General features: G+C 36.8%; 1 protein-coding gene across 2 annotated transcripts in view; it reads left to right on the top strand.

Annotated features, from left to right (window-relative positions):
- Window positions 1-12,947, top strand: part of TENM2 (teneurin transmembrane protein 2) — an 823,064-nt gene that overhangs the window by 603,549 nt on the left and 206,568 nt on the right. For both annotated transcript variants that reach the window (XM_070937374.1, XM_070937373.1), the window contains exon 6: window positions 10,568-10,690. In XM_070937374.1, coding sequence (XP_070793475.1) covers window positions 10,568-10,690 — 123 coding nt within the window. The remainder of the gene's footprint in view (window positions 1-10,567; window positions 10,691-12,947) is intronic.

The following is a 12,947-nucleotide window of genomic DNA, read 5'->3' as shown; positions in this document are numbered from 1 at the left end:
CACAAAATCAAAACATTTCTGCAAGGAGGACTGAAGTGAAGAAATACAAAAAAAGAATAAAAGAGAAGTTTGGTCTCCTTGCTGTCAAGCACTAGATCGAGTAGTAATGATAATACAGGTTGTTACTATTGTTCCATCTTTTTTTAAGCACAGTCTCTGTTGGTGAAACCGGATTGTATGGGTTGTTTTTTTAAAAAAAAAAACAACTGCTATATAATTCCAAGTGTGTGTAACCTTTTCAAGTATTTTGCAAGCAAAAAAGACTGGAATTGGACATGGATGGTTACATTTTTAAAGCACTGTGTGGCTGATAGAGAAGTTCCATTACTACTAATAAGATTTATGGGTGTATAAGTTATGTACTGCTTTGAAAATTCCTTCCTTCCATTCACATTATAAGGCTTGATGGAAAAAAAGAATGAATAAAACACCTATTTTTGAATTCAGTTTTTGCATTTATTATCTACAAATCTCTTCTATTTTGCAAAATTATATTGCAAATTACCAGATGGCTTCTGTTCCTAGTTTCCATTTCTGCTTATATGTTTAAGAAACGAGAATCCAATTTTTTAAAAAAAATACATAGGATTGATTGGATCACCCCAACGATGCCCTTGAAGTGATGTCCCAGTGCCTGGAGGCCGTACGGATCTGGATGGGGAGGAACAGGCTCAGGCTCAACCCATCCAAGACCGAGTGGCTGTGGTTTCCGACGTCCCGATATAGTCAGCTAATGCCATCGCTGACTATTGGGGGCGAATCATTGGCCCCCACGGATAGGGCTCGCAACTTGGGTGTCCTCCTGGATTCACGGCTGTCGTTAGAAGAGCATGTGACGGCCGTGTCCGGGAGGATTTTTCATCAGGTTCGCCTGATCCGCCAGTTGCGTCCCTATCTAGATCGGGACTCCCTACACACAGTCACCCATGCCCTCGTTACTTCTCGTCTGGATTACTGCAACGCTCTCTACATGGGGCTCCCCTTGAGGTGCACTCGGAGGCTCCAACTGGCGCAGAGTGCGGCCGCGCGGGTGGTGATGGGAGCGACATGGAGTTCCCATGTGACACCTCTCCTGCGCGAGCTGCACTGGCTCCCGGTGGTCTTCCGAGTGCGCTTCAAGGTTCTGGTTATCACCTTTAAAGCGCTCCATGGCTTAGGACCTGGTTATTTACGGGACCGCCTGCTACCACCAATAGCCTCCCACCGGCCAGTACGCTCCCATAGAGAGGGGCTCCTCCGGGTGCCGTCGGCCAAACAATGTCGGCTGTCGGCCCCTAGGGGGAGAGCCTTCTCTGTGGGGGCACCTACGATTTGGAACGAGCTCCCCCCGGAGATACGTAGGATCCCGGATCTGCGCACCTTCCGCCGCGCGCTTAAGACTTTTCTATTTTATCAAGCTGGCCTGGCCTAAATCTTCCCCCTTTTTAAATGTGGAAATTTTAAATTTTTAAATTTTAAATTCGTCTTTTTATAGGGGTATGGGTAAGGCATTTTAAATTGGGGAGCCATTTTAGATTTAATTCTGTTTTAAACGTATTTTAATTGTTTATATTGTATGTTTTTTAACTTTGGCTGTGCACCGCCCCGAGTCCTTCGGGAGAGGGGGCGGTATAAAAATCTAATAAAAAAAAAAATAAAAAAAAAAAAAAAAAAAAAAATGTGGACTTTCCTTTTTTTCACTGTTCTCATTAGGTGTTTCATTTATCTAATGACTGTCATCATGGATATATTGAAGGAAGAAGTAATGTTCTTCTGTTCTCCCTACCTGGTGATAGATACCTGGTGATAGAGATAGTAGTAAGATCCAATCCTGGTTGGTCACCAGACCAGAGCTTTACTCTTCTGAACTTTTAGATTAATGCTGGAACTGATCCTCAGGGAATTTCTCTTTATTCTGAATATTCGGGCTATTTCATGAGTCATATTTATGTGGTGATTTACCACCAGCTTATCAAGCACTTAGGAGCAAGGACTTGGCAGCATAAGGAAACAATAGCCAATCTCCAGCCATCAAAACATCAATCAATCAATCAATAGAATAGAACAGAACAGAACAGAACAGAACAGAACAGAACAGAACAGAACAGAACAGAACAGAACAATATAGTTGGAAGGGACCTTGGAGGTATTCTAGTCCAACCCCCTGCTCAGGCAGGAAACCCTATACCATTTCAGACAAATAGTTGTCCAAATCTATTCTTAAAAACTTCCAGTGTTGGATCATTCACAACTTCTGGAGGCAAGTTGTTTCACTGATTAATTGTTCTTCTTCTTCTTCTTCTTCTTTTTTTTTTTGAATCAAGTTTTATTGACCCCCCCCCCATTTTCACCCACATATTTTATGAACAGAGTATTGGCCATATCATAACTTATATAATTTAACATATTCAAATATATTTTACTCAGTTACAATTTTTGCCAAAATTTCCTTTTTTCATTTTTTGATTGTGTCTTAAAATTTCTATGCTTATTTATATAAACATCTTTATTTGCCCTCAAATTCTAATTTTTCTGTTTTAACTCATATTTATTCTCTTTTATTTTTTATTAACTCATTCTTTATCCTAGTGCATTTATGTATGTTCGGGGTTTCCTTTCTTCCATTTCATCTTTTTTTATTATACAGCAATCTTTCTTTTCAATCTCTTCCATCTCCCTCCCTTCTTTCCTTTCTACTTTCTTCTTCCCTCTTCTCCTATTCCTTCTCTACTTCCCCTTCCTTTCTTCCTCTCCTCCTCTCTCTCTTTCTAACCCTCTGTCCTACTCTTATTTCCCCTCCCTTCCTTCCTCCCCTCTTTCCTTTCTTCCCATTCCTCTCCCTTCCATCCCTCCAGTCCTCTTTTGTCTCTCTCTATTGCTGTATTTATTTTCATTTTTCTATTTCCCACTATGGTGTCCAGGCAACCCTGACTTTTCTTTCATTTATTTTCTCAAAATTCCCCTTATCTTTTAATTATTAACAATGTATTTCAACTTATTCCATTTTTATCTTAAATCCTTTGCTAGTATAACCTTCCAACCCTTAACAATATCTTTTTTCTATTTTATTTCTTACATGTATTGTTTTATTCTTACTGGCATCATTTATTAACATTTCCATTTTATTCAATTTTCATTTCAATTTTCTCTCTTAATTTCAATTAATTCTTTTGTTACTATTATTTCTCTCGAATTTGTACATCTTCCAACAACAAAATATATAATCCATTCTGCTTTTCACATTGCATCTACTGATCTATTTTACATTAAATAGTGTATTCTTCTTTTTTACTTACTCACATTTCATTTTATCTTTACTTTATCCCTATTACAATAATCTGTATCTTCCTTCTAAATTGCTTTTTACATATAATTTCTAGAGTTAACATCCTTCTCTTCAATTAGCATATTCATCTTTTAAATTCCTTTTTACTATCTCCTAACTATTTTCTTTTAATTTCTCCACAATTCCATTTCTTGACACTTTCCTCCCTTTCTCCCATTCCCTTGCCTTCTTCTCCTCCTTTTTCTTCCCCATTTCTTTCTATTCTCTTCCTTTTTGAGATGTATTCCCCCTTATCCATTTTTATTCAATCATTATTAATCTCAGTGTAATCAACTTTTTTATTCTGTCACTGTAATAATCTGTATCTTTATTTTCATTTATTTCCTTCCCAATTCTCCATGTTATCAATTTAAAAGGCAAGGATTTTTAAGTTTATTATTTCTTTGCATATAATTCAAATTCAAAGTCCATGTAGTGTCTCTTTTTTCTTTTTTTTCTTTCCAGATAGTGTCCAATTCAAACATTCATTTGAGCCATTCCAATTTCAGTCTTTGTTCTCTCCGCTCCTCTTGCAATCATGTTCTAGTTATATAGTTAAGAGCCAAGGTGGTGCAGTGGTTAGAGTGCAGCTACTGCAGCTACTTCAGCTGACTGCTAGTTCAGCAGATCAGCGGATCAAATCTCACCGGCTCAAGGTTGACTCAGCCTTCCATCCTTCCGAAGTGGGTAAAATGAGGACCCAGATTGTTGGGGGCAATATGCTATTTAGTATACTGTCTTTGGTGTAAGCTGCCCAGAGTCCTCGCAGAGTGGGCGGCATAGAAATATGACTAATAAATAAATAAATAAATATAAACAAAACACTCCTACAGTACTTTCAAAACTTTCTCACAATGATATGAATAAGCTTAGTATATTACTTTTTTTTCCACCAGCAGATGTCTCTCTCCAATTCACAAATCCTCCAGCCACAAAATATCCATTTGTAATCCACAAAAATCCACAAAAATAATTATTTCTTCTTCTCCGAATTAAATCCTTTTGTTGTTTAAAAAATACTTCTCTATCTCCTTTTTTCTTGTCTTGTTTTAATTTCATCCAAATCCAATTGTAAGTCTCGTTGAAAGGTTCCTTTTAAGGCTTTAGTTTTAGTTTTAAAGTTCCTTTTTTTCCTTCGCTTAATTTCCTGAGTGCTAATTAGCCACTAATTAGTCATTGGGACTTCTTTCAAGCTTTTAAAAGTTTTTTCTTCTTACCTGTGAGTTGGCCAATTACTCTCCCAGTAACAATACTCTGTTCATTCTCCACTCCTGTTCACATCTTAATCCAGTTGCCCCAGCTTGTAGCAGATATAATGACTGCCTCCCCCACTGTCTGGTCAAAGAGCTGTCTCCAACCTTCCGAGGGGCTTGCCTGCTCCTCTTTGGTCTTTCCAGATGCCTCTGTCTCTCCCCTGTCCCTCCAAGACAGTTCCAGTCCAAAGACTCCCCAACAGCGGTTTGTCTGGCTGGGTTTTCGCGAAGCCCATCGGAGCTTCGCTATTTCCCAGCCAGTATCACCGCAACACTTCCGGTTCACCCTGATTAATTGTTCTAACTGTCAGGAAATTTCACCTTAGTTCTAGGTTTTTTGATTAGTTTCCATTCATTGTTTTGGAGAATAGCTTGATTGTGTTGGCTTTTTTGGCAGCTTCAGCACACTGCTGGCTTATATTTACGTGATTATTCACTAGGACTTCAAGATCCCTCTCACAGATACTACTATTGAACCAGATACTATAGCTATATAGTATATACCTATACTATATCTGTGCATTTGGTTTTTCTTGCCTAAATGTAGAACTTTATTATTTTTTTTTCACCATTGAATTTCATTTTGTTAGATAGCTCCCAATGTTCAAGTCTGTTGATATCCTTCGGTATCTTAAGCCTGTCTTCTTCAGTGTTGGCTATTCTTGCCAGCTTGGTGTCATCTGAAAATTTGATGAGTTCCCCATCTATCCCCTCATCCAAATCATTGATAAGATGTTGAAGAGTACTGGGCCTTCCTTCGGGTAGGAAGGCACCACATAAATATGATTCATAGATTAGCCCAAAGCACATATTCAAGTAGAGAAAAATTCCCTGGGGATGGGCTTCATTATGAGTCCGTAAGTTTGGAACCATATACCTCTGGTGTCCTTGAAATATTATCCTGGGACACATATATTTGCTTTCATTCGTGAGAGATAGTAGTAGACAAATGAGAAGTCAAATGGAAAGGATTCTTTTTCCCATTGCTTTTTATCTATCCCTACTTGATGCTTTGAAAATTGAGACTGAACATCAAGCAGAATTCAGTTTAAATTTATCAGCACAAATGAACACTGACGTGTTTTAATATAATGTAAATTTAGTATGACATAAAATACATAGTAAAACAATTTGCAATGAGAACAGTGTTCCATACTTAAACATAATTTACTTCTAAGTCTGTATATATTTGCAGCTTTCCTTGCATTCTCTTTATAGTTCAAGCCATCATAATTAGTTCTAATGTTTCGTTTTTAAATGTAGACATGGACTATAAGGCCTCCTGTAGATTGACAACCTCTTTGTGTACTGATACCAAACTCCTTTTACTAACATTACATATAACTATACTGTCATATAATTATATTTAACCACTGTCATCTGTGCCATAAAGTCTAATGTTTGTCACAATTGGTTCTGAAGCCCACAAAAAAAATCAGTCTAAGGCAAAAAGATGTTTATGACAAAATCTTTCAGTCATTTGATTCCGTAGACCTTTTGGGTGGCTCCAAGCATCCAAACAGTTGCACGGTTGGGAACTAGATTAATAGGGCAAAGCTACGTATGTTGCACAGTGACATAAAAGCATCCCAAAGCTATTCAGAAGGCATGCAGACTGGTGAATATACTAAAGGAATCTGCTGGTGCTTAAAGGTCCTTGAGTCTTCAGAGGCAGCCAAGAGAAGCAACTTCTGAACAGATGTCAGGATTTATAGGTCAAACAGACAAGACCGATTTTACTAGTTAGCTTCCAGACTCCAAAATTGATCCCTGGTCAGGGTTTATTAAACAGCAAAAAAAAGTTTGAAAAATAACAGCATTCATTTACTTCAGTCCTAATGCTTAAGAAAATAATTTTTAGCCATTTAGCAGCAATATATTGAGCAACATTTTCACCATTAAAACATTCTTTATATAGACTGCAATTACTTATAACTCCAATTATGTTTTTTCCCTTTGGTGCCTCATTAGTTCTTTTTAGAAAGATGTTTTGAACCCTTCATGTTAAACTGTTTTGTTATACAACTTACCAAGAGGCCGTCTTTCTATATTTATCTTTCTTACATCCTTTTGGTGGCCTTCAGAGCAGCCCCTCCCCCATGCTTTTAGTCCATAGTCTTGGTATTAATTTTTATGGTGAGACTTTACTGTTTTAACATTACATATTCTATTTGCAGTCCTAGTTTTTAATTACTTTATAGGCCTTATGTGTTTCAATGCCATTACTGAAGTTGATGTGATTTTTCCACATTGTATTTTATGTTTGTCTATAATCGAAATACAGATTTGATTGAACTGCTTCATTTTGTTACCCATAAAAATAAAAAATCTAGTATCTGCTGAAGCACTTGGACAATGACAGATTTATCACTTTTCCTTTGAGATGATAAGTGTGTAATTTCTGCTCTTGTTATATGCTGACAGTGCTGATTCTTAAAAGGATAGTGGGGGCGGGGAAGGATCAGCTCTTGGTAACCATCTCTCTCAACACAACATGTAGCTGGCTAGTCTGTTTACACAAGCAGACGTGTATGTCACTCCACATATTTCATTTAATACTTATTGATTGGCTGTTCATCCTTTACCAGGCCCTTTTGTGTGAGAATAGTTTAGTGATGCCCCACAAAGCTCCAGTGACCTCTCTATGTGAAAGGACATGATCTCTTGTTTCCTGAGGATCTCCCTTTATTATTGCTCAGTGCCTCTACAGTTACGTGGCTACTCAACAGCAGGAGCTGCTGAAATGAAATTCACTTTGACAATCTTCATTGTGGTCTATTTGATTTCCCCCACCTCTTCCCAGCACAGGGGTAATAGCTCTTTTTATTGACGAATTAACTTACTCCAACATTATTAGGAAATTTCATCAGATAGCCATTTTGCCACTGAGGTATTCATATTTTTGAAAATAACTAACTGTCCTAGACAGGATGGAAGGTAAAGATATCAGGCCTGGACCGGTTTCACTACCTTGTGCTCAGCTGGCCTTTTATCCTGACCCCTAAGACCCTGCTATTCCATTCTCTCTTGAGAAGGTCTTGTCAGTGATGATGAATTGTGTTCCTCCTGAACTTAGGCATAAATACCATTGAAGGTGAGATCTGCCACATTTAAATCAAAGACTCTGGAGGCACTCCTCTGAAAAATTAACCCATTGTCTTTCTGCTTTCCGGTCCACAATTATTTGATCCCTTGCAAGACATAAATGTGAATTTTAATAAAAAACTATTTAGTATGTAATTGATTATAACAAAGTGGTGGTGGTGATGACAATATGATTTTAAGTGATGATGGCTCTTCTGAAGTACTTGCAAGCTTAGTACATTGGCTCAGTAATTCAAAGACCTTCTAATTACAATAGAGACAAGAATTCTGACTTTAATTGTGCATCTAAATAATGAGGCATTGAATCTCAAGCTGTAGGTTTTGATATCCTGGAGGGTCAGTTCTTAGTTCTGTGAGTTTCCAAGCATAAATATCAGGCAGTTTTCAGGGATCCAGGCTGTATGTATGCACATTGCTCTAATGCAGAGAGATTTACTCAATTTCTCAGGCTCACCTCTTTCCTATTTAGGTACTTCCTTCTAGGCAGGTAGCAGTATGGGGAAAAGAACTGGGAACAAATATTACAACTATTGGCTCCTGCTATGCCATTAAATATATCAAAGGGCTGTTCCACCCAGTTACCATTTTTACTTTTCCTTCCCTTTGTAATATTATTCTGCTATTCATCCATCCTTGTTCATTTGAGCCAGTTTGATCTAATGGTTAAGGCACCAGGTTAGAAACAAAGAGACTGAGTTCTTGTCCTGCATTAGGCATGGACGTCAGCTGGGTGACTTTGGGCCTGTCACGCCCAGTAGTGGGTTTCAATTTAGATTGCTACTGGTTCACACACGCGTGACACTTTTGCACATGCGCAGAGGTGTCTGGGTGGAGCCTCCCGCCTCCCCCACCCGGTTCGCCTGATCTGGGGCAAACCGGTAGCAACTCACCACTGGTCACACCCTCTCAGCCCAAATCACCTCAGAGGATTGTTGTTGTGTGGAAAATAGGAGCAGGAAGGAATGTTAGGTATGCCACCTTTTTATTATTTTTATTTATATAAAGGAATTAAAGCATCTATAATAAAATAAAAATGATAGCATAAATTATATCTGCTCTCTCCTCTGGCTTGCCAGTGAGTGGGTGTAAAAAAATAACAGCAAGCTGATATCTCACTCATATCATTGCTGTTCCGTCTTTAGATTTTGCGGTAAAAGGAAAAGAAAATAGCTATTTATGCAGCAGCCGGCCTTCAGAGCAACTGAGCAACCAAAAGAAGATTTTGCGAAGGCGTACTTGTTTGCCTTGGTTGTACCTTGGTTTTCAGGAGGAGAAATAATGCAGAAGAGCAGAAAGATAGGAAGTTCACCAATAGGAAACAACCCACGTTGTATCTCTGGGGAAAACACTGGAAAACTGTCTCCAGAGTATTCTCTGAAGCAAAGGTTCAGTTTATATTGTAAAAATTGGTGCAAGCCTGATATCAACACAGAGAGATGGGTGGTACACCAATCCAATTTGGGAGAAGATTGCATGTAAAAGAAGTCAGAGGAGGAGTAATTTTTTGCAGCCCAGAATATGATCATCTTAGTACTACAGAATGTATCTTTTATTCCCTGCTCAAGTTTATCAATCATACAGATTTTGCCATGAAATCTGTCTTTATGTATGTATATGTATATATACACAAGTTATAAGTAATCTCATTTGTGGTTTTCTATAAGCAGCTTTCTGGGATTTAAATAAACATATTGTAAATAAAGAAGCAAAATACAATCCAGACAAATCACTTTAACAGCAAAGAGAAGAAAAATTGCAATTGCAATTTAAATTGAAACCAAGGGCAGTTCTAAATATGAAGTGTCATATGGACATCTAAGGATTCTCTTGTTGATCAATTTTAGGAATGTTAATAAATTTTGATTTTGTTTTGTTAAACAATCTCATCTAATAGGCACTCCTCTGAAATTTTGCAACATTCTAATTACACACACACACACACACACACACACACACACACACACACACACACATTTCAAGGAGGAGGTTGTGTACAAAAAATATGCTATCACAGAAGAATTTGTGGCTAACTATAGAGCCAATTCACACCATATCCAAAGACAGTCCTGCTTTTGCTAGAAAATAGACACCAGCAGGTATGTGAACTGCAATAATATACAAGAGAACACATTACTCACTTCTTTTAGAAAGGTAAAAGTAGCTCTTTATTCGTTTTTTTCAAAAGGCTTAAAAATACTGTAAGATTACAAAAATCTATGGGACACACAATATAATTGAACAAAATAAATGCAAGAGTAGTACTGAAAAAATGTATGTCCCACTCTAATTTATTATTTTCTATTCTTAAAAACAATTGAGTTATAGGCACATCTACTTTTCACAAAGGCTGATTTCCTGATTTCCCCCCCCCCACCCCCACCCCCCGTAAACATAACAACCCTATCTTGAAACAACTTTTGGTTTAAAGACAAAAGTTTTTTTCATAGTGCTATTGAAATATGTTAAATTTAACTCTGGATATGATAAAAAACAGAGATTGTTCACTTCACAAGTTTAAATCTAGGCAACTCTTAGTTTTCTAGCATATGCCTGGTCTTGTTTATTCAGCAGTAAACTCACTTAGGGAAACTGATCACTAGCAAGGCATATACAATAAAATATTGCAATCTTGGTAGACCAAAAGAAAAATAATTGTTCTGAGTAAATTCTTCCTAGCAGGCAATTAAGGAAGATGCAATTAATTTTAATGTTATAATAAGAAATGTACACATATGTATATGTGTTGTCTAATGTTTTTACTGTTTGTGTAGTAATTCAAGAAATGTAAAATGTGTGTCTCTGTGTCTGAAAGGAGATGCCCATTTAAAGAGGTTACTTTTCCTCTTTCAACTTCAACAATAAATACCTTGTATGTTTATTTTTCCTGGCTTTCTGTGTCTTGCAGCAATGCATATGCTTGGGCTAAATTGGCAGCTACAACCAGCAGATGGACACACCTTTAACAATGGAATAAGGACAGGCTTGCCAGGTTCTGATGATGTAGCAACCATGCCATCTGGAGGTAAAGGTGAGGACGCAGCTGTATCTTTTGCTCTTGAAAAAACTCTGAAACCTAAAATCAGTTGCCCCTGTGTTCCAAATTAAATTTAAAATAATTATGTTTTATTGGAGCACATTAGAAATAGAAACCTACTAATTTGAAGAATTTGATTGCAACTTTTAAATAAATGGAAATATTATTAGTTGGGCCTAGTGATTAAGGCTCCAAGGTAGAAACTAGGAGACTGTGAGTTCTAGTCCCACCTTAGGCATGAAAGATTGGACCAGTCATTCTCTCAACTTGAGATATCAGATTTGAGTGACCGTCTAATCAGCCAATTCCTGTCTCAACCAATAGCAGTTTTTAAGATGGCTTCTATCGAACTTTAGCCCCATCAGCTATTTCAGATTTTGCTTTCTTTGGCTGAGCAAAATGACCTGTCATAACTGACAGAACCCAGGAGGAGGAAGTGCCCAGAAATTAGCTTTCTAAAAATAATAATAGGGAGTCACATCCATATTTACCTTAGAAATATGTGCACTGCAATAAAGGTGATTTTTGCAGAATGCCATGTAGAATGGAACAATCCAGTTAGGTATGCACATTGAGCTATGAGCTATCACATTGAAAAACAGTAAATTAAAAACAGTAAATATGAATAAATATAATATGTAAATCTGTGTGTATGTATGTATGCATGCATGCATGCATGCATGTATGCATGCATGCATGTATCTCCAAGCATGCTAAAAAGCTGATTCACTACAGAATCACAGCCATCATTTTTGCTTGAGTAAATTATATATTACCCCTTGGGATTGCTGTGAAACAGGAATTATATCTGGCAGTACTCAGGAGACAGCCATTTCTGCTATGGGACTTGCTCATCATTTCCCCAGAGGCGAGAATGGCCCATGTTTGGTAGCACCTGGGAGTATCTGAAACTGTGGCTATGCCAACAGGCTTGGGGATCTCAGGGAAACACAGATGGGTTGAGATAGCTATGGGTTGAGTATGTAACACTGAAGATACTCTTCTTCTAGTCCTTTTTAAATAAGATTGATGTCTTACAATGGAATGTTTTAATGTTTGTTTTATGATTTGTTTTCATTGTACATCACCCAGAATCATGTTCTGTGTGATGTATGGCTATATATAAATGAGGAATAAACAAGCAAACTTTGGGGAGAGAAAATATCTCAGATAGAAAAGTAATTTTGTATTACAATGTGTTTGTATTTCTCTGTATAACCTAGGAAGTTCTGGTTAGAAAAAAAAATGTTGATGCACCTATAAGAAGCAGAGAGGAAAATACAAAGAACCAACAACACTGACCTTTATTTTAATTGATGGGTCACGTCTTCCTGTGGTTTACAGTCTTGACAAGTCTTGGCACTACTATCACTATGCATATATCTGTAAAATATTAAGAAGTAGTTTCTAAATGTGGTTCCCAAGTTTGAAAAGGTTAAAATTACAGGTCTACAAATAACCAAAATAGAATAATCAGGAGGAAGAACACATATTTTCAAAAATATAATTAAAGCTTATTTTTAGGTTAATTATTTTAAAATTATTATTTTAAAAATGTCTCTCTCTTTTTGTTGTGGTTTCTGTAAATCCATAAGTAGCTTCATAAATGGATCAAATGACAGCAGGCAACATACATTGGCAACATCCACAGGAAACCTTTCTAGTTCACAGTTTTGATGCCAAGATCACTTAATTTCTAAAAATGTCCAGCATTTCACACTATCTTCCTAAAAAACTGTTAACATGCTATCTTCAATTTATGTTGAAAATAATCAGAAAGGTATTATAAAACATAAATGTAAATGTAAGATACAAGCATCTAGAGAATAAGTAATGAAAATACTGAATTAGTTGGTTTTAAATATCACACCTAACCATGGTTTATTTTATTTAAAATTAACTGGATTCATATTATGTATTAATCTATAATCAAATCAACATTATGGCTGGATGTGAGCCCTTCTCCTTTTGCTTTATGATACATAAAATAGAAATCCACAACATTTCAAATCCAGTAAATCTACTTCACTTACCAACTCAGTAAATTTACTCCTGTTTTTAGCTTACTTTCACAATATTTTGTGGGATGATTCATTTTATTAAATGATTTACTGAATATAAATTACATTTTGGAGTACATAAAAATGCAAAGCAAAATATGAATTCATATGGGATTGAAAAGTGATCAGGCTTCTGAATTTTTGAGCACTATGCTTTGAAGACAGTTATGACAAAACTACAGTTATTAATC

The sequence above is a fragment of the Pituophis catenifer genome, unplaced genomic scaffold, assembly GCF_029215685.1.
Source record: "Pituophis catenifer annectens isolate HBS135680 unplaced genomic scaffold, rPitCat1.0.hap2 SCAF_2, whole genome shotgun sequence".
Lineage (NCBI taxonomy): Eukaryota > Metazoa > Chordata > Lepidosauria > Squamata > Colubridae > Pituophis > Pituophis catenifer.
The sequence above is the reverse complement of the archived record's forward strand: the minus strand, read 5'-3'. Positions and strand labels throughout refer to the sequence as shown.